This window comes from Suncus etruscus, chromosome 9 (assembly GCF_024139225.1).
Source record: "Suncus etruscus isolate mSunEtr1 chromosome 9, mSunEtr1.pri.cur, whole genome shotgun sequence".
NCBI lineage: Eukaryota > Metazoa > Chordata > Mammalia > Eulipotyphla > Soricidae > Suncus > Suncus etruscus.
This window is the reverse complement of record NC_064856.1, coordinates 97,395,585-97,415,585: the sequence shown is the minus strand read 5'-3', so window position 1 is coordinate 97,415,585 and position 20,001 is coordinate 97,395,585. Positions and strand designations below refer to the sequence as shown.

Here is a 20,001-nt window from a genome sequence, read left to right as displayed (position 1 = left end):
GTGTTGACAAAGTGTTTTTTCCTTTTTATTAGGGTTCACACCTAGTAATGCTTGGTGTTTGAATTAGCAATGTTACAGTTTGAACTTGGGGCTGCACACATGACAGGCATGTGTTTCTCCACTTGAAATGTCTCCTGGGTCCCTTTTACTTATTTTCAGATGCATAGAATTTGTTACTCTGATATATGTATAGAAGGACTTACTCCTAGTTCTGTGTTCAGGGATCACTCCTGGGCTCATGGGCCTTATTTGGTGTGTGAGAATAAACCCAGGTCAGTCGTGTCCAAGGCAAGCATCCTTCCTACCTGCTATACTATCACTCTAGTCCTCTTGGGAGTTAAGGTGCTTCACAAGGCCTTTTGGTCATGAGAGCCACCAAGCAGGCAAGATGGACGGGGTCAGAGAGATAGTACAGCGGTAGGGCGTTTGATTGCACAGGGTGTACGCAGGATGGACCTGAGTTTGATTCCTGGCATCCCTTATGGTCCCCTGAGCTTGCCAGGTGCGATTTCTGGGTACAGAGCCAGGAGTAATCCCTGAGCAACCCTGGGTGTGGCCCAAAAACAAAACAAATTTTTTTTATATCTCTCTTTTTTTTTTTTGTTTTTGTTTTTGTGGTTTTTGTGGTTTTTGGGTCACACCCGGCAGTGCTCGGGTCACTCCTGGCTCCATGCTCAGAAATTGCTCCTGGCAGGCACGGGGGAACATATGGGATGCCAGGATTCGAACCGATGACCTTCTGCATGAAAGGCAAACGCCTTACCTTCATGCTATCTCTCCGGCCCCATCTCTCTCTCTCTTTTTTTTTTTTTTTTTTTTTGATCTTTTGAGCCACACTCATTTGACACTCAGGGGTTACTCTTGGCTATATGCTCAGCAATCGCTCCTGGCTTGGTGGGACCATATGGGTCGCCAGGGAATCGAACCGCGGTCTGCCCCAGGCTAGCACTTGCAAGGCAGATGCCTTACCTCTAGTGCCACCAGTCTGCCCCCCCCCCAATTTATTTATTTATTTATTTTTGGTTTTTGTGTCACACCCAGCAGCGCTCAGGGCTTACTCCTGGCTCTACGCTCAGAAATCGCCCCTGGCAGGCACGGGGGACCATATCGGATGCCGGGATGCAAACCATGGTCCTTCCGTGTGCAAGGCAAACGCCTTACCGCTGTGCTATCTCTCCGGCCCCATTTTTTTTTTATTGATTGATGATTGATTGGTTTTTGGGCCACGCCCAGTGGTGCTCAGAGGTTACTCCTGTACTCCTGGCTCTGCATTCAGAAATAGCCCCTGGCAGGCAGGGGGACCATATGGATGCTGGGATTCTAACTGGGTCCCTCCTGGGTCTGCTGCATGCAAGGCAAATGCCATAACACTGTCCTATCTCTTCGGCCTATAGGCAAGATGTTTTGTTTGTTTGTTTGGTTTTTTAGGCCACACCCGTTTGATGCTCAAGGGTTCCTCCTGGCTAAGCGCTCAGAAATTGCCCCTGGCTTGGGGGGACTATATGGGACGCAGGGGGGGATAGATCAAACCGCGGCAGACACCTTACCTCTAGCAACACCTCACCGGCCCCTAGGCAAGATGTTTTAGATCCGTTTTTCTAGAGAATATTCCCATTTGGAATCCGTGTAAAACTTTGCAATGCTGGGGCCGGAGAGATAGCACAGCCATAGGACATTTGGCCTGTATCCAGCCGGCCCAGGAGGGACCTGGTTCGAGTCCTGGCACCCATTCTTTTTTTTTTTTCCCTTTTGGACCACACCTGGTGATGCTCAGGGATTGCTCCTGATTATGCATTCAAAAATCCTGAGCTTAGGGAACCATATAGGATGCTAGGAGATGGAACCATGGTTCATCCTAGGTCAGTGTGCAAAGCAAGCACCCTACCACTTGTGCCACTGCTCCGGCCCTCTTTTCTGTTTTTGAGCTACTCTTAGCTCTACTCAGCTTATTCCTGGGTTTGCGTGCCCCTTCTCCCCCCGACAAAACTAAACAAGTTGAAGATTTATCCTGCCGTGTTGATAAAGTTTCTGATCTTTTTTAAAGTCTGACTCTCTCTTTTTCTCCCATGTTGTATAAGCAACCTGTTAGTAGGTGGTAATTTTTTAGTAAATAATGTGATTTTATTTAGGAAATAGAGAAGAAAGTAAAAAACACATTTAAGAGAGAGAATGCAAACTTCTCCAGACAGTAGAGTACCCTGGTAGGTTTAAGAGTATCCAATAACTGAACATGAACTGTAAACTCGATATTGAAATGTAATTCCTCTGAGAATGAAGTGATTTTATTTTTTTAGGAAGTCAACGAAGGAATTCAGGCACTCTCGAACAGCGAGGAGGAGAGGAAAGGGGTAGCAGCATCACTGCTTGCACCCTTATTGCCTGAGGGAATAAAAGAGGAAGAGGAGAGATGGAGGAGAAAAGTAATATGTAAAGAAGAACCCGTTACAGAAGTGAAAGAATCAAATACAGCAGTAGAAACAGCAGCAACTATAGTGAAGACACAGGAAGTTTCATTGGACGCTATAGAAGACCCTTCTCAGGAGGATCTTTGTAGTGTTGTTCAGTCTGGGGAAAGTGAAGAAGAAGAGGAGCAAGATACCCTGGAACTGGAGCTGGTTTTGGAAAGGAAAAAAGTAAGTTTTAGGGGCCGGGAAGGTGGCGCTAGAGGTAAGGTGTCTGCCTTGCAAGCGCTAGCGTAGGACGGACCGCAGTTCAATCCCCGTGTCCCATATGGTCCCCCCAAGCCAGGAGTGACTTCTGAGCGCATAGCCAGGAGTAACCCCTGAGTATCAAACGGGTGTGGCCCAAAAACCAAAAAAAAAAAAAAAAAGTTTTAAAAATTTGGGTTATAGTGAATTTCCTTAGTATGGTTATATTTTGGGTTCATCTTTCAGTTTATAGAAATTTTGGATAATTTTTGGTAATCTTTACCCAGTGATGTTCATGTTACTCCTGGCTATGCCCTTAGAAATTGTTCCTCAGGGGGTCAGCATGTAGGTAATGTTTGCCTTGCATGCAGAAGGACGGTGGTTCGAATCCCAGCATCCCATATGGTCCCCCGAGCCTGCCAGGAGTAAAATCCCTGGGCACTGCCAGGTGTAACCCCCAAAAAAAAAAAGAAAGGAAGGAAGGAAAGAAGGAGGGAGGGTGGAGGAAGGAAGGAAGAAATTGCTTAGCTATTTAGGGAGCCAGGGATCAAACCTGCTTGACCATGTACAATGCAAATTCCCTGTTTGCTGTACATTCACATAAGCCTCAGCTTCCAAGCATTTTTGGTGATCCTGATTTGTTTTGGGGCCACACCCAGCAGTGCTCCAGGATTACTCCTAGCTCTGTATTCAGAAATTACTCCTGGGGCCGGAGAGATAGCATGGAGGTAAGGTGTTTGCCTTGCATGCAGAAAGTCGATGGTTTGAATCCCAGCATCCCATATGGTCCCCTGATCCTGCCAGGAGTGATTTCTGAGCATAAGAGTCAGGAGTAACCCCTGAGCACTGCTGGGTGTAAACCCCCCCAGCACCAAAAAAAAAGAAAGAAAAGAAATTACTCCTGGCAGTCTCAAACCCAGGTCAGTTCTGAGTTGGCCATGTGCAAGGCAAATACCCTACCACTGTGCTATCACTTTGGCCCAATACCAGAAGTTTGAACTGACAATTTTGCTTGCAAAGTTGCTGTTCTAAGCTTATGATACGCCACTTCTCTGAATCTGATGACTTTGTTTTTAACACAACAGTTAGCAGCAATTGAGTTCTGGGGGACTTAGAGAAGAATTAGGGGAATACACACTTAAATTCCTTCTGTTATTTGGGGAGGGTGCTGTGAAGAGATTAGTGGGTATGATTCATGTCCAATGTTCTGAGATTAAACTGGGGTTATCTACATGCAAGGTACTTACCAATCTTTCGTGTAATTTTTGGACTATGCCAAAAATACGTCTGTGTTCAGGATTTACTCATGGCTCTGAGCTCAGGGATAACTCCTGGCAAGTTCTGAGGGATCATATGAGGTCTTGGGGAATCGAACTGGTCAGCCATGTGCAAGGTAAATGTCCTATCTGCTATACTATTGTCATGACCCCCTAACACTTTCCTTTTTAAAATAAAGGTTCATGGGCTAGAAGGAACAAAGAGGTTAACTCCTGTTCATTCCTCAGCAGTAGATTGGGTTCCCTGAGCACTGCTAGTAAGGCCTAAAAGCAAATAAATAAAAAATAGTTAAAAGAGAATATCCAGGGGCCGGGCGGTGGCGCTGGAGGTAAGGTGCCTGCCTTGCCTGCGCTAGCCTAGGACGGACCGCGGTTCGATCCCCCGGCGTCCCATATGGTCCCCCAAGCATGGAGTGACCTCTGAGCACATAGCCAGGAGTAACCCCTGAGCGTCACCGGGTGGCCCAAAAACCAAAAAAAAAAAAAAAAAAAAAAGAGAATATCCAGGGAACTAATTACTTATTTTGGTTTTGAGCCACACCCAGCCATGATAAGGGGTTACTCTTGCCTCTGCTCTCAAGAATTATTCCTAGCAGTCTTGGAGTACCATATGGGATGCCAGGAATCCAACCTAGGTCAGCTGCATACAAGGCAAATGCTGTACTGCCTCCAGTTACCATCCTTATTTATTTATTTTGCTTTTTTGTTTTGTTATTTTTCTATTTTATTTATTTTTTTAAGTTTTTGGTTCTCACCTGGTGATGCGCAAGTGCTCCTTCTGGCTCTACACTCAGGAATTACTCTTGGCAGTGCTTGGGACCATATGGAATGCCAGGGATTGAACCTTAGCCACTGCACTATCTTTCCAGACCCTCCATTTTATTATCTTTTTTTTTTTTTTTTTTTTGGTTTTTGGGTCACACCCAGCAACACTCCAGTTACTCCTGGCTCTATGCTCAGAAATCGCTCCTGGCAGGCTCAGGGGACTGTATGGGGCGCTGGAATTTGAACCACCATCCTTCTGCACACCTTATCTCCATGCCGGGTGTGACCCAAAAACAAAAAAAGAAATCACTCCTGGCTGGCTCGAGGAACCATATTGGATGCTGGGATTCGAACCATCGTCTTTCTGCTTGCAAAGCAAATGCCTTACCTCCATGCTGTCTCTCTGGCCCGACACTACTCTTTGTGGGCTTGTTTTTGTTTTTGTTTTTACCACAACCAGCAAGTAATCAAGGCTTACTCCTGGTTCTTTACCCAGGAATCATTCCTGGTGGGGCTCAGGACTCTATTGGGGCACTGCATATTGAATCTGCATTGTCTGCATGCAAGTAAGTGTCCTGCCCACAGTAGTATCTCTCTAGCCACGATAAATCAAAGCTGGTTGGGAAAAGTTATTGCCGATTAAGGATTTTTTCTTAGGGGAACCCCACACCTTGAAGCTTTTCAGTTACTTCTGGTTCTGTACTCAGAGATTCTTCTTTTTTTTTTTTTTTATTTGGTCACACCCAGTGGCACTAGCATTACTCTTGGTTCTGCACTCAGAAGTTGTTCCTGGCAGACTGGGGGGGACCATCCAGGATGCTGGTAATCAAATCCATGTTTGTTCCCGGGTCAGCCTTGTGTAAGGCAAATGCCTTACTGCCATGCTCTCCTTGGCCCCAGAAATTGGCATATTCGGGGGACTATTTGGGATGCTGGAGATAAAACTCGGGTTGGCAGACTGTAAGGCAAATGCTCTACCTACTGTGCTATCGTTTTGACCCCTCCCCCCAAGTTAAGGTTTTTTTTTTTAATGTGTACACATCCTTGAAAATTTGTCCAGAACTTCTTTCAGTTGAATATTTGTTGACCTTAATCATGAATAAATCTGTTAGGGTTTTTTTTTATATTTTTATTTTTATTTATTTAGGTTTTTGGGTCACACCCGGCAGTGCTCAGGGGTTGCTCCTGGCTCCAGACTCAGAGGACTATGTAGGATGCTGGGATTTGAACCAATGACCTTCTGCATGAAAGGCAAACGCCTTACCTCCATGCTATCTCTCCAGCCCCTATATTTTGATTTTTTGACCATACCCAGCAGTGCTCAGGGGTGACTTCTGGCAGACAAGGGACTATACAGGATGCTGAAGATCGAACCTGGGTCAGTGGCATGCAAGGCAAACGACCTGTCTGCTATGCTACCACTCTGGCCTATGAATGAATCTTTATTCATTAGCAGTAGAACTTGGAGGATAAGGTTTGATTCTGATTAATTAAACCTTTGCCTTCAATAAATTTGAATTCCAAGAATACATTGCTGTCATTCTTGCAACTCACGTGTTGGTAAATAGGTGGTATATATTGACACTCTGACTTGATTGTCTTTGTTGTAGGCAGAATTACGAGCTTTGGAGGAAGGAGATGGTAGTGTGTCAGGGTCAAGTCCATGTTCTGATGTCAGCCAGGCAGCATCTCAAGATGGAATGCGTAGAGTTATGTCCAAAAGAGGAAAATGGAAGATGTTTGTTCGAGCTGCCAGTCCAGAATCCACCAGCCGGGGTTCTAGCAAAACTGGACAAGAGACTCCAGAAAATGGAGAAACTGGTAATTTATGCTTTACATTAGTCTTACATAAGTTGAGAGAGGCAGGGAAAAATCCTTTATTTTTTTCCTTTTCCTCTTGTCTTTCAACAAGGATTCACTTTACCTTTCATTTATTTGTGGATGCACCTGTTGGTTCTGTGCTCAGGATAACTCCTGGCGTGATCATGGGACCTTACTTGGGGGTCTTGAGCCAGTATTTGAACTGGGATTGGCTATGTGCAGGCAATTGCCTTAACCCCTTATTATTTCTTTGGCCACCATGTTTACCCTTTAGAGAAGTTCTGGGAACTGAGCTTTTAATTTCTCTGTCTTTTCCTGCTTTATTTCTTATGGGAGGGTGTGGATAAGAAACTTGACATAGTCATTGACTTTCTTCAAGTTCATTATAGATTGATGCTCTCTCTCCAGTCTCTTAAAGAGCTGTTTAAACATACTGCGTTCTGGGTCTTAGGAGATGGCTCAAATGGAAAGCATGTATGCTTGTATGCTGGAGCCTCGGTTCTGGCATTGCACAGATCCTTGGTGCTATTGAGCAACCTGAACACTGTGTCTCTTAGCTTGGCCAGGTGTGATCCAAACATCAAAGTCTGGAAAAATAATGCTTTGTTGGAGGGATATTATGGTCCATAAGGTATCTCTCTTTTTTTAAGCAACATGATTACAAACATGATGGGGTTTTTTCTTTTGTTTTTTGATATTTGGGCCACACCTGGCAGTGTTCAGGAGTTTCTTAGGTCTGCACTCACTCCTAGCAAGCTGGGGGACCATATGGGATGCCAGGAAACAAACCCTGGGACTTTTAATTTTTTTTTTCTTTTTTTGAAAAGGGAGGGAGAGGGAGGGGGAAGAAGAGAGGGAGGGAGGAGAAGAGGGAATAAACTCTACTGGATGTGCTATCTCTCCAGCCCCTGGGGTGATAGCATTTTGATTTCTAGCTTCCCATATGGTCTTCAGCCCGCCAGTAATGATTCTGGCTGCAAAACTAGAGTAACCCTTGAGCTCTGCCAGGTGTGGCCCAAAAAAATACCAAAGCAAAAAAAAAATACCCGTGTTATTCATATCTTGGTCCTTATTTTCACAACTACTTGATAAAATTCCAGAGTTGTCTGGTTCATTATTTTTGGTTTATGGGTCACACTCAAATGATATTCTGGAAAGAATAAAAGGAAAAACTGAAGCAGACAGTTTGTAAAAGTCTATAGGTACATATTTCAAGAACGATTCCATAAGATGTGGCTTAGCATGTGTGAGGCCCAGAGTTCTGCCCCTGCCACTCGCAAAGTAAAAGCAGGTCAGAGAAATCTCAGTAGGGTTGAGCACATGCTGAAAAAGCCCAGGTTTGTTCCCAGCATTGTATGGTCACCCTGAAAACAACTAACTACTGATTAAGCACGGAGTAATGAGTAGCTTTTAGCTTTTTAGCTTTTTAGTTTGGCCCAAGAGCCCTGGAAGGAAGCACAAGTGATAAGAGTGTATCTGCGGTCTATTTAGGGTCTTGGGTTTGAACCCTTGCACCAGGGGTCCTCAAACTTTTTAAACATGGGGCCAGTTCACTGTCCCTCAGACCATTGGAGGGTCTGACTATAGTAAAAATAAAACTTATTTTGGTTTTTGGGCCACACCCGGCGGTGCTCAGGGGTTACTCCTGGCTATCTGCTCAGAAATAGCTCCTGGCAGGCATGGGGGACCATCATGGGACACTGGGATTCGAACCAACCACCTTAGGTCCTGGATCGGCTGCTTGCAAGGCAAACACCGCTGTGCTATCTCTCCGGGCCCTATGAACGAATTCTTATGCACACTGCATTTTGCAATGAAGAAACAAAACAGATACAAATACAATATGTGGCCCGCGGACCATAGTTTGAGAACCACTGCCTGTACTTCTCTTTCACAGTTCTGTGTGTTGTTCTTGGCCCCCAGGTATTTATCAGGAATGTCTTCAAGACAAAATGCAGCTTATATATAAAGCTTATGGTTGTTTTATTTTTTATTTGCTTTCTAAACACAAAATGTAAGTCACTATGTTTCTTAAATTAGAAAGTACAGGGGCCACAGCAATAGGATAGTGGAAAAGTGCTGCCTTCCATGTGGTCAACATAGGTTTAATTCCTGGCACCTTGTATAGTTACTTTAGCCCTGCCAGGAGTATCATAAGTCCTGAGCACTGCTGAATATGACTCAAACAAAAAATAAATAAAATGAGAAAACACAGGTGGAGAGTGGAGTAGTGTTTGCCGTGCATCCATGGCTGACCAGGTTTGATCCCGGAAATCACATGGTTCTCTGAGTACCCAAGTGCGTTCAGCAGTAAGCCCTGAGAACCATTGGGAGTGAACCAAAAAGAAAACATGCAGAGGAAAAACAACTAAATAGCCTTATATTTTAGCCTCTGCTACAGAGGTAAGAAAATGTGGGGGTGCCAGAGGTCACTCGGGTCAAGTGCTTATTTTGCATGCATGAGGTTCTTATAGAGAGGAGGCGGCCACACTGCTGTGCCTCAGGGATCACTCCTACTGGTGGTGGTACTGTAAATAAAAGTGCTCTACTACCAGTCTGACCCTAAAGGAGCCCAGATTTTATCCTTGACGCTACATACGTTCATATGAACCCTGCTGGGTATATCTGACCCAAAAGAAAATGAGAGCAGGAGGGGCTAAGGCAATAGCACAGTGGGTAGAGCACTTGTCTTACATGCAGCCAACCCAGGTTTGATCTTTGAAATCCCATATGATTCCTTGAGTCTATGAGGAGTGGTTTCTTTTTTTTTTTTTTTTGGGGGGGGGGGTCACACCCAGCATCGCTCAGGGCTTACTCCTGGCTCTACGCTTAGAAATCACTCCTGGCGGGCACAGCACGGGGAACCATATGGGATGTCAGGATTCGAACTATCATCCTTCTGCATGCAAGGCAAACACCCTATCTCCGTGCTATCTCTCCAGCCCCAGGAGTGATTTCTAAGTGTAGACCAGGTGTAACCCCTGAGCACAGCTGGGTGTGGCCTCTCCCCAAAAAAAGACAAGGAGGTAAATGTGGGTTACTATCAGCATTGGTTCTTTTGATTTAATTCATGCTTTCCTTTGTAGTAACTTGTGCTGAAAATTCTGAAAAAGTAGAAGAAAATTCAGACAAAGAGCTTGAAGTAGAAGACTCTCCAGAGAAGTTAAAAGTACAAGCAGCACCTAAACTCGAGGAGGAACAGGATCTGAAAGTATGTATTTATTTATATGAAGCAATGCTAAGCTTTTTATGCTATTACTTTGGGCCATATCTGGCAGCACTCAGGGGTTACTCTTGGCTCTGTGCTTAGAAATCGCTCCCAGCAGGCTCTGGAACTGTATGGGATGCTGGGATTCAAACTACTTTTTGTCCTGGGACAGCTGCGTGCAGGGCAAAAGCTCTGCCACTGTGCTATTTCTCTGGCCCCAAACAAAGTAATTTAAATATGACATTTTCCTAGGAAGTTATAAGATTTGATTTTAGTACACCTTGTCTTGCTTGGTAGGAACCCAGGAAATACCAACACTTTTTGTTGTTGTTTTTTGGGCCACACCCGATGACGCTCGGGATACTCCTGGCTATGCGCTCAGAAATCGCTCCTGGCTTGGGGGACCATATAGGACACCAGGGGATCAAAATGCAGTCTGTCCTAGGCTAGTGTCTGTCCTAGCCAAGGCAGACATCTTACTGCTTGTGCTGTCACTCAGGCTCTGGAAATACCAACACTTCTAAGATTTTTGTTTTTGTTTTTGGGCCACACCCGGCGGTGCTCAGGGGTTACTCCTGGCTGTCTGCTTAGAAATAGCTCCAGGCAGGCACGGGGGACCATATGGGACACCGGGATTAGAATCAACCACCTTTGGTCCTTAATCGGCTGCTTGCAAGGCAAACACCGCTGTGCTATCTCTCCGGGCCCACTTTTTTTTTTTTTTTTTTTTTTGGTTTTTGGGTCACACCCGGCAGTGCTCAGGGGTTACTCCTGGCTGTCTGCTCAGAAATAGCTCCTGGCAGGCACGGGGACCATATGGGACACCGGGATTCGAACCAATCACCTTTGGTCCTGGATCGGCTGCTTGCAAGGCAAGCACCGCTGTGCTATCTCTCCGGGCCCATCCGGGCCCACTTTTAAGATTTTTTTTTAACATTTGAAATAATCCCTTTCTGATCATAATCTTCATATCTCAATTCTTTTTTTTTATATATCTCAATTCTTGATATAAGTACTCTAAGCCAAATATTGACTTATTTTATGCTAAAGTTATAATATTATATACGTACCAATGAAAATAACTTATTGTCTCTAAACACAAGTCATCTCCCCCCCCCCTTTTTTTTTTTTTTTTTTGATGTTTGGACCACACTGACAGCTCTCAGGAATTACTCTTACCTTTATGCTCAGAAATCGCTCCTGTCCCGGCTTGGGGGAACCATATGGGATGCTGGGGATCGAACCCGGGTTTGTCCAGGGTCGGCTACATGCTAGGCAAACTCCTTACCGCTGTGCTATTGCTAAGGCCCCAAGTCACCTACTTTTTACCTGAAAAGGTCATAGAGTTAAAAACATGATAGGGGCCAGAGCAGTAGAGCAGTAGTAGGGCGTTTGCCTTGAATGTGGCTGACCCAGGACAGAGCTCAGTTTGATCCTCAGCATCCCATATGGTCCCCCAAGCCAGTAGCGATTTCTGAGCACATAGCCAGGAGTAAACCCTGAGCGTCACTGGGTGTGGCCCTACCCCCCAAAAAAAAAACATAGTGATAAAACTGATGTAGAGAAATAAAAGGTAAATTGTAAACAAGTATATCTATAACTTAGCTTACATTGGAAAGTAGTAATTCAAGTATAGATTTCTGTAATTCTGAAGTACTGAAAAGAAAAAGGGTACAAATTTAATTTCTGCATCAACTACTTGCTGTACGGTGGCAAATTAGTTTTAAATTTGATTTAGTAGAAACTATATTAAGTATGTTACAATTTAAGAATGGTTTGTGCAGAAATATGATGTATAGCTTTGTAAAAGCGAGGAGGTTGATTCTGTTATAGCCTACAGTGACGAATTTCAGCACTAAATAGACAAATATGTCTTTTTTTGTTTGTTTGCTTTTTTCCACACCCAGCGGGCACTCAGAGGGTTATTCCTGGCAGGTTTAGGACATATGAGATGCAGAGATTGAATCTGGGTTAGACACATGAAAGGCAGACCCTCCTGCCATGCTATTGCACTGGCCCTCAAAATGTCAATTTGGATATATATTTTTTCAATTGTTGAAGTCGTTGTATTAGAATATATTAAATATTTAATAGATATTTAATTTCCCTGAGCCATATGCAGTTACAAACTTATATGTATTGTAGAATTTTATCTCCTGCCTACTTAGAGAAAACTGTTAAGAAAGGCTATAAGTAGATCTATTGTTCTCGTATCTTTATGAAAGATTTTATATACGTAGAACATACTGCATGTGTTATTGTTAATTCCCCCCCCCCCTTTTTTTTTTGTTCCATGTACTCCAGTTTCAGATCGGAGAACTGGCAAATACCCTGACAAGTAAATTTGAGTTCCTCGGCATTAATAGACAGTCCATCTCCAACTTTCATGTGCTCCTCTTACAGACTGAGGTAATTCAGTCATTTTTGGTATAAATAAGCATGTTTTATTGTTAATTTAGGCCATACTCAAAGGTTCTCAGGGATTTAGTTCTATTTTGTTTAGGGGACCATGAATTCAGCCATTTTTGGTATAAATAAGCATGTTTTGTGATTGGGTTTGGGGGAGGGGGTTGTGATTGTTTTGGGTCACACTTAAAGGTTCTCAGGGGCTCAGTCCCACTTTGTTCATGGGACCATGAGATGCTGAATATTGAGACCCAGACCAAGATTCGGTCCTTAGAGAAATGTGTTTACCTGAGCAAAGAGCCAGGAGTGGTCCCTGAGCATTGCCAGGTATGGCCAGCCTACATCTCTCCTCGCTCTCAACCCATGAAGGAAGATAGCTTTAGTCATATTTGTACCCTATATATAATACTTCACCAAAAGCAGTGCAGGGTAGGATTGGTAGTGATGATTTATTGAATGCTGACTGATTTTCTGAGGACCAAGCCTTCTATTTTTTTTACTAACAAAATAAGCTCCACCTTAAAAGGGTTAAGATCACTGAGTACACATTTTTAGTCAAGTCTAAGGAGGAATAACTCTTTTCACTGTTTTTCTTTCTTTTTTTTTTTTTTTTTTGTCTTTTTTTTTTTTGGTTTTTGGGCCACACCCGGCAATGCTCAGGGGTTACTCCTGGCTGTTTGCTCAGAAATAGCTCCTGGCAGGCACGGGGGACCATATGGGACACCGGGATTTGAACCAACCACCTTAGGTCCTGGATCGGCTGCTTGCAAGGCAAACACCGCTGTGCTATCTCTCTGGGCCCCTTTTCACTGTTTTTCACAGATAATAAGATTGATGGGGTAAAAATAAACTGGGATGCATCCTCATTTTTTGTAACTTTTTTTTTTGGTTTTTGGGTCACACCCGGCAGCGCTCAGGGGTTACTCCTGGCTCCATGCTCAGAAATCACTCCTGGCAGGCTCAGAGACCATGTGGGATGCTGGGATTTGAACCAATGACCTTCTGCATGCAAGGCAAACACCTTACTTCCATGCTATCTCTTCGGTCCCATTTTTCATAACTTTTTTTGGGGGGGTCACACCCGGCAGCGCTCAGGGGTCACTCCTGGCTCTACACTCAGAAATCGCCCCTGGCAGGTATGAGGGACCATATGGGATGCCGGGCTTCAAACCACTGTCTTTCTGGATGCAAGGCAAATGCCTTACCTCCATGCTATCTCTCTGGCCCCGTTTTTCATTACTTTTTACTTTTAATTTTGTATTTTGGGACATAACCGGCTGTGCTCGGGGATAACTCTTGTTAGAGCTTGGTGACTTTATTGGATGTAGAATTGAACCGATGTTGACAAATGTGTTGACAAGCACCATGCATACTCTGTTAACACTCTGATTCCCCTCCCTCTCGCACCTTTTTTTTTTCTTTTCAAGTTTCTGGTTCAAATATGGTAGTTCTCTACGTTATTCCTGGCTGAGCTTGGGAGCCTATGTGATTCAAAAAATAAATCAAGCACTCCAGAATGGAAAGCCATGCACTCTAGCCCTTTGAGCAATCTTTTTTGCTCCTTTATTTTCATCTTTTGCGATATAATGATATACCAGGAAGTTTATGAAATTTTAGCTTTTTGTTTGTTTGCGTGGCACACTCTTTGGTGCTTAGTACCTAATTTCTGATCATGAGTCCAGGGAACATAATGTATGTAGGTGATTGAATACAGGTCAGCTGTATGCAGGGCAAGGGGTTTACCTGTTTACTATCTCTTTGAACCTTTAGGACATTCTTAAATCTCTGTCCTAACATAATATGCCTTTATTTGTTTCTAGACTCGGATTGCAGATTGGCGGGAAGGGGCTCTTAATGGAAACTACCTTAAACGAAAACTACAAGATGCAGCAGAGCAACTAAAACAGTATGAAATAAACGCCACTCCTAAAGGCTGGTCCTGCCACTGGGACAGGTACGCACTCTACTCCCCTTTTCACCTTTCACCTTTGAGATCTCAGACATGATTTGTGATCACCACCACCTGCCGACTTGACAGCCTGTCTGGAGACTGATAACCGCTGCAGTTAGCGGTACAGGGCAGGCAAAGCATCTCAAGCACTTACAGAGTTGGGCCAGCCGCACGGAGAAAAAAAGAAATGTTTAAAGTGTTCCTTGTAACGGATTTTTTCCCAAGATTGGACAAAGCTGGTTTTTACTCTCCAGAGTGTTGCACGGAGTAGGGCGGGCTTGGGGGTTAAGCGCATGCGAGAGCTCTGTGCGCTTTACAGGACCTCTGGAAGCAACTACTCCTGATTAACCCTCGGTGAAGTTAAGGAAAGCTTCGTGGTTGAAGATGTGAATGAAGAACAAGATTACTATCTTCTGCCAGCAGGTCAGATGAAAACATTTCTTTTTATATTTGGCTTTTCTTGATTTTTTTTTTTCGTTATTTGAAATCTTTGCTCTTTTATTTTTCAGCTCCCAGAATCCTCTCCCTCTCTTTAGCTTTCACTGTTTGATACCAAGAGTATGAAATGTGAATTCCACGGTCCAAGAGGGGAAGAGTCACCTATTGCAAACTTCGTTGTTCTCTTTGGAAGGGAAATTTAGTGTTCTAGGAGATTGAGACCCTTCATTAATGAAACTTGAAAACCCTGTTAAGCATTGGCAAAGCAAAACACAGCAAACTAAAAAATAAAAAGATGTGAGAGGTGTTATCTAAGTCATCTGTTGAAGTGACAGGGCTCAGGGCTGTATTCACAGAGCTGCTGGCAGTGCAAATAGCTTTGAATCATCCTTGGTTCTCCATCCTCAGTTGTCAAAGCTCTTTGTTGCCTTTGTGAATAGCAGTCCAGTATGAAGCGGTTCATCCCGTGAGAGCAAGACTGCTGTCCTGGGACTGGACCAAATGGAAGTGTCTTTGTAGGAGAACAGATCTTAAAACTCGGCTTTTTCTTTCTTGTAATTTAGGGATCATAGACGGTATTTCTATGTAAACGAACAGTCGGGCGATTCTCAATGGGAGTTCCCAGATGGTGAGGAGGAGGATGAAAGCCAAGCACAAGAAAATAGAGACGAGACTCTTCCTAAACAGTCTTTGAAAGATAAAACTGGAACTGACTCAAATTCTGCCGACGCCTCCGAGAATGCCACAGGTGGGATAATTCAGCCTGCATTAATTCCAGAGAAGGTGTCTTAGAGAAAAATGGCATGTGTTGTTAGAACAGAAGAAATTTTATATTCATACTGACTTTGAAGCAACAGTAGTGGTTTGACCTCAAAAATAGAATACCATAGTTACACTGAAGAAAACATGAAGTGACTAGAAATCAGCATCCAATTAAGAGCTGACCTCTAAACATATAAATGATGAGAGTGTATCTATGCTTACACACAAGGAAGAAGGGCTTTGACATAATACTCATGGATCCTTGAAATTGGGCTCCCTGGTTTGCGATTCAATAGGAAAGCATGAGGGAGCGCTTCAGTGCTTGGGAGTCTCTAGTGCCACAATTGATGACACGCTGGGAACAGTGTAATGTCAAGAATTAAACTTAGATCAGCTTAGGTACAGACCTTAACACCTGTAGTATCTCCAGCCCTGAAAGAATATTTGAAGATTGTCTCATAACTGTTATAACTTAAAACTGGATTTACTCTAATGAGAACACTAACCAATTTTAAAGAACTAGACGGTTGACTTAACAATATCTATATGGAGTGATAAGTAGTTCTGTATTTAGATGGTTCAGTTTTCTAAAGTTAGTTGATTTCATTTCATTTTTCATATCCACTAGTCATAGTTTTAAAAATGTGTGGTTGTTAAAGAAGCAAAATGATAATTGAAGTAGCAAATAAAGCCATCAGAGTAACTTGGTTTATTTAAAATACTTTGGATGTCTTGGTTACTTACATTTATGCCTATTTTAAAAAACTACTTCCATTGTAATTTAATTTACTCTGAGAATTTCTATTTCTTCTGAAGAATTCAGACAGTATTTTCACATTATGGAAGAAGACAGTCCTCTCACTCCCTCTCAACCCTCCATGAAGGGCATCTTAGATGACAAAAATAAGTCCATAATGAAGCATAATCAAAACTTTTAGGGCCAGAGAGGTAGTACAGCAGTAGGGCATTTGCCTTGCACGAAGCTGATCCAGGACAGACAGTGGCTCAAATCCCAGCATCCCATGTGGTCCCCCGTGCCTGCCAGGAGCAATTCTGAGCACAGAGCCAGGAGTAACCCCTGAGCGCCGCCAGGTGTGACCCAAAAACCAAAACTAGAAAAAAGACCAAAAAAAAAAAAAAAAAACTAGGGGCCAGAGAGATGCACGGTGGCGTTTGCCTTGCAAGCAGCCATCCCGGGACCAAAGGTGGTTGGTTCAAATCCCGGCATCTCATATGGTCCCCCGTGCCTGCCAGGAGCTATTCCTGAGCAGATAGCCAGGAGTAACCCCTGAGCACCACTAAGTGTGGCCCAAAAACCAAAAAACTAAAAACTAATAGACCTTTTATTACAAAACTGACAACTTTAGGGCTGGAGAGATAGTAGAGGGGGTTAAGATGCTTACTTTACATTTGACTCTGGTATGAATCCCTGACATAACATGTTATACCCAGAGAATTTTCAGGGGTACCCCTGAGTATTTATAAAATAAAAATCAGGGGCCATAACGATAGCAAAGTGGGTAAGGCGTATGCCTTTGTTTGCTTTGTATGATATCCCATATGGTCCCCCTGAGCACTGCCAGGAGTGATTTCTGAGCACAGAGCCAGGAGTATACCTGAGTAAACCCTGAATACCTCCCCTGTCCCTCCCCCAAGAAAAGCTTTTTTTCTTACTCAGGGGAAAAAAAAACGAGCAACTTTGTTAAAATGATAACAGTTAAAGACAGGTCTTTGGAGTGGTTTCTAGCTTTATACAACTGAGTATGAAAGTACACTACATTTATTTATAATAGAATTTTAAGAACTTGAATTTCTGAAAAACTGGAGTCCTCATCAAAATGGTTGTGCTCTAAACTCCACTGCCTTCCCAAATCTATTTGAAAAAAGTCCTTAATGTATTCAACGAATCTGGTCATAATCTTAATGGTTTTGTTAGTTTCTTAAATGACCTAAAAATCTTATGAGCATACTCTAAATGTACACATACAACACAGTGATAATTATGAACATATCACAAAAGTGGTTATATATATATCAGGAATATGATTACTTAAGTTACTGGGTGCTCACTTAATGAGCTTTTCTTTTGATTACTTTCCTTGTTTTGTAACAGTGATGGATGTCTAATAAGTTGGTTTTATTGTTGTTTGCTTTTTAGTAGCTAGTGAATTGAAGAGGCTTGATGATGGTTCTGGGTGGGTGATTCCTCTCCTGACCATTGTCTAATGTCTCTTTCTTGAATGTTCCAAAGTGGAGTATTAGTTTTCTATTTTTAAGCATTCTGTGAGCAATTTAAAGTGTTATTTTCTCTCCTTTTGGGGGGGTCCACACCCAGCAGCACTCAGGGGTCACTCACTCCTGGCTCTAGGCTCAGAAATCGCCCCTGGCACGCACGGGAGTGGGGTGGGGGAGGAACCAGGGATTCAACCACCTTCCTTCTGCATGAAAGGCAGATTCCTGACCTCCAGGATATCTCTCCTGCACCATTCTCCCTTTTTTGGGTTGGATGCGTTTTACACTCCCTGTGAAGTGCTCAGAGATCATTCCCGGCAGTCTTAGGGAGACTGACTATATGGGGTACTGAGGATGAAACCTGGTTGAATGCATGCAAGGCTAGCACCTGCATCATATACTATCTGGTGAGTAAAAGACCGTAAACTGTTCTCATATGGTTCCCCCAAGCCAGGGTCGATTCCTGAGCAGATAGCCAGGAGTAACCCCCCTGAGCACCAAATGGGTGTGTCCCAAAAAACCAAAAAAAAAAAAAAAAAAAGATAGTAAATAAAATTTCTTTTATAGGGCAATAGGAAACTCTTGGAATCCTACTTATAGAGCACCAAAAGGTTTTTTGTTTTGTTTTGTTTTGTTTTTGCTTTTTGGGTCCCACCTGGCAGCACTTCAGGGGTCACCCCTGACTCCATGCTCAGAAATCACTCCTGGCAGGCACGGGGGACCATATGGGATGCTGGGATTCAAACCACTGACCTTCTGCATGAAAGGCAAACACCTTACCTCTATGCTATCTCTCCGGCCCCAGGTTTTTTAATTAATTTATTTTTTTGGAGGGGGTCACACCCAGCAGCGCTCAGGGGTTATTCCTAGCTCTACACTCAGAAATTGCTCCTGGCAGCCTGGAGAGATAGTTCAGCAGTGTTTGTCTTGCAAGCAGCCGATCCAGGACCTAAGGTGGTTGGTTTGAATCCTGATGTCCCATATGGTCCCCCGTGCCTACCAGGAGTTATTTCTGAGCAGACAGCCAGGAGTAACCCTTGAGCACCACCGGGTGTGGCCCCCCCCCAAAACAAACAAACAAACAAACAAACAAAAAAAAACAAAAAAAAAGAAATTGCTCCTAGCAAACTCAGGGGACCATATGGGTTGCCAGAATTCTAACCATTGTCCTTCTGTATGCAAGGCAAATGCCCTACCTTCATGCTCTCTCTCCGGCACCAGGTTTTTTTTTTGTTTTTTTTTTTTTTGGTTTTTGGGCCACACCCGGCGGTGCTCAGGGGTTACTCCTGGCTGTCTGCTCAGAAATAGCTCCTGGCAGGCACGTGGGACCATATGGGACACCGGGATTCGAACCAACCACCTTTGGTCCAGGATTGGCTGTTTGCAATGCAAACGCCGCTGTGCTATCTCTCCGGGCCCTGGCACCAGGTTTTTTGAGTTTTTTTGTTGTTGTTTTGTATAGTTCTCAGGGAACTGTATGAGATGCAGGGATTGAACCCTGGTTGGCTGCATGCAAGTCAAGCCTTCTCCGGACCATAAATCAAAAAAAATGTAATTCTAAAGTAGTCTGTCTTGAACTTAAGTTTTTTAATCTATTAGCACATGATAGAGTTGTGTATTTGATTTTAATGTTCTCTAAGACTTGAAGAATTAAATGTTCTAAAATTTTTTTTTTTTTTTTTTTTTTTTTTTGGGCCACAACCGGTAACGCTCAGGGGTTACTCCTGGCTATGCGCTCAGAAGACCCTCCTGGCTTGGGGGACCATATGGGACACCGGGGATCAAACCGCGGTCCGTCCAAGGCTAGCACAGGCAAGGCAGGCACCTTACCTCTAGCGCCACCGCCCGGCCCCAAATGTTCTAAATTTTAAAGTAAACCAATTGGGTTAAATTTATTAATGAAGAAGAGTCATTTTTAAATGACATGAATATTCAACTAGGATTTCTTGAAATTCTTTGCTAAACGAGAGATGGTCAGTTTCAATTAATTTATTTCTTGGACCATATTCTGTGATGCTCAGAGCTTTACTCCTGGTTGATCCCCTGTTGGGATTTGGGTGATTGTATAGGACACCAGGGAGCAAACCCAGGTTGACTGTATTTAAGGTAAGCACTCTATAAGTTGTGCTACCATTCTAGCCCTGTTAATTGTCAACTTTGAAATTTTTTATAGTTTGGGATTATTATTTTTTTAAGATATCTCTATTTAAAAGCATGATTACAAACACGACTGTAGTTGGGTTTCAGTCACAAGAACACCTCCCTTCACCAGTACATTACCACCACCAATGCACCCATTTCTTTCCACCCACACAGATATTTGTGCTTATCTCCTACTAAAGTCTTCAAGTCTTGTATTATATAGAATTTTCTTAAGCTAATTAGCTTTGCTAATGGTCATATTTATCTTACACCTACAGTATTAGTTTAAGTTTCTCTATGGAGCATGTCTCTTATTTTCAACATGATATTTACTTTAGGCTTCTACATGAC

General features: G+C 43.3%; 1 protein-coding gene across 1 annotated transcript in view; it reads left to right on the top strand.

Annotated features, from left to right (window-relative positions):
* The window catches only part of FNBP4 (formin binding protein 4), a 50,677-nt gene that overhangs the window by 13,380 nt on the left and 17,296 nt on the right, over positions 1-20,001 (top strand). The window contains exons 7-12 of the mRNA XM_049779587.1: positions 2,295-2,633; positions 6,301-6,511; positions 9,598-9,722; positions 12,024-12,128; positions 13,946-14,079; positions 15,078-15,262. Coding sequence (XP_049635544.1) covers positions 2,295-2,633; positions 6,301-6,511; positions 9,598-9,722; positions 12,024-12,128; positions 13,946-14,079; positions 15,078-15,262 — 1,099 coding nt within the window. The remainder of the gene's footprint in view (positions 1-2,294; positions 2,634-6,300; positions 6,512-9,597; positions 9,723-12,023; positions 12,129-13,945; positions 14,080-15,077; positions 15,263-20,001) is intronic.